Below are 2,272 nucleotides of genomic sequence, written 5' to 3' on the forward strand. Positions count from 1 at the left end.
TACTCCTATCGAATTCTTTGTCACTTAACGATTCAAAAAGCTCTAATGGAATTGAATGCTTGCGCCAAACACCAGGTAAATGCTTTCGGTCTAAAACTGCTCTCTGGTATCTACCTTACACTCTCGATCACTGCTTAATCATTTTTAATTATGAAGTAACTTGCAGAGTGTTTGATAGCACGCCACTGGTTAGTTTTACACAGTTATGGAATGTCAGGAGTATCATTACAAACTTTTCCAGCTCATATAAAGAACCACTGACGGATCATACATGTGACATTTTAAGAAGTAACACTTTTTCATCTTTTTCTGTGCACATTAACCAATGGTAGCTCTTCGTTTTAAAATATTTCTAAAAAAATATTATATGGTTACACGGAAATTTTGGTCAATATTAATATGTCTCATGAGAAAAAGACCCCACCATTACCTCAAATTACTCTAACTTTTTCCTCATGTTTCTCCTTTTTCCCAGCCGAAAATGGGGAGACACTATCATGGTTTAAACAATTTCTCCAATAATCCTTCTTTATCACATATCCATTTTTATGGAATATGTGGAGCACAGTTTTCTCCTGTATCACTTTCCTCTGTTATATGTCATGTCGCGGTGAATTATGTCTTTTTTCTCCCTTTCTTCTCTTCCATTTGAGGATCACTAAGAATATCTATCTTTCTTGTACATTAGACTCGCTTTTCCCTCATTGTTCTTCCCATCATCTTCAAATTTATTGTGCCGTCAAGAGTCATACCTGTGTAGTAAACTATTTATAGCCCACAAACTTTTCTCTATGTTGTTCTTACTGCACTCTTTCTACTTTTGTAAATGCTTCTATGTCATCCACACCCTTAGCCTCAATATCAACTCCTATTATAATATTAGTACGCACTTCCACACAACACACTCGCCTCTTTCCTGTTATTACTATACTTACTCTATTACTATTTATTTCTAATATTCAGGAAAGAAAAAAATGAAACATAATTAAATGACACATTTTTCACACCTTATAAATCTATTAATTTACACTAAAAGCCACTTTCATACAAACTTTTTATATTTTAGAATTTTTCATGTGTGCACATTTTTTAAAGGTTTTACAAAAGTTTAAAATATATTAAATTTTAAAAATTTATTAAATTCTCTCAAAAAATTTTCCATAAACTTCATAAAATAAAGGAAAAATATTTTATAACTTTAATTACAAAAGAAAAAATTCAAGAAAAATAAGGATCTCGATTTAAACAGAATTGCTTCATATTGAGGTTGTAGACGAATTCTCTTTCGGAAGGCATTTTTCTCTCTCCGGTTTTTTATCATCAAATTCGCAGCATTTTTCCTTTTTACAATCTTCACTTGTTGTATGCTTTTTGCATTCGTCTGCTGTTTTAGGTGACTCTGCTGCCTTTTCTGTTTTGGTTGGACATGAGGGACTGGCTTGGTTTTTCTTCTTTTGTTCTTCGGCAACAAACCTTCTAACAGCGTAAAGCGTTATTGCATTTGCGAGGTCTTGAGGGGCACTTATATCTTGTAGCTTCCTTGTGCCATCACCACCAACTGCTTCTTTGGGTGGTGCCAGCTGTGAGAGCTCTTTAACCAGGTCGTTTTCTGCTTTTTCGCCATCCATGCCGACAGTTTGTTTGAGAAAGTGATCAGCTTTGGTTTTAGTTTCGGTGTCTTTGTACGAACCTTTCTCTCCGCCGAGGGCTTTGGCGACGGCCTGTTTTAGTTTACTGCTCGTTGCTATTTGTTTTGCGTCTATGCTGGTGCTTACCTGGCGTAGCCGTGCGGTTGCGACTTCAAGGCCTTTTACGAGCGATAGCTCCGCTTTGAGCGTGGCTGCGCTTGGAACCGCGCCTGCTGTCGTCGGGTCGTTGTAATCCGCTTCGAGATCTGCCGTCTTTTTCGTTGCTTTAATTGCTGTCGCTGTGAATAGTGCGCCGCCTTTGAGCCCTATGTTTCCCGCCTGGTCCTTGGCGCAGTTCGAAGGGTCGGGCTTTGTGCTAGGTGCGCTTGCTCCACACAGTGTTAAATCTTGGCCGGTTTGGTCCCCTGGGATTTTTGGTTTTATCCCCATCAGGGTCCACTCCAGTGGTCCGGTCGGTGGTGTTTCACCGCTGTCGGCGTCTTTTTTTCTTTGATTGTGTTCGTCCTTGCACGCACCGTTCTTTGCTGGCGTCACTGACAGCTCTATTTTTATGAGGCTTTCGTTGACGCTATTGGCCGCGCTAACCGTGTTTTTGTCAGCGACTTTGGCTGACGTTAGTTCGT

General features: G+C 39.2%; 1 protein-coding gene across 1 annotated transcript; it reads right to left on the reverse strand.

Annotated features, from left to right (window-relative positions):
• Positions 1-1,256: 1,256 nt before the first annotated feature.
• Positions 1,257-2,078, reverse strand: TEOVI_000828600 (uncharacterized protein; the record flags this gene model as incomplete). Its single annotated transcript, XM_067222363.1, has 1 exon — positions 1,257-2,078. One exon carries the CDS (start codon positions 2,076-2,078, stop codon positions 1,257-1,259), a length of 822 nt encoding a protein of 273 aa, XP_067078464.1.
• Between the last annotated feature and the right edge of the window lie 194 nt (positions 2,079-2,272).

The sequence above is a fragment of the Trypanosoma equiperdum genome (genome assembly GCF_001457755.1).
Source record: "Trypanosoma equiperdum strain OVI genome assembly, contig: ctg_1619, whole genome shotgun sequence".
In the NCBI taxonomy this organism is placed as follows: domain Eukaryota; phylum Euglenozoa; class Kinetoplastea; order Trypanosomatida; family Trypanosomatidae; genus Trypanosoma; species Trypanosoma equiperdum.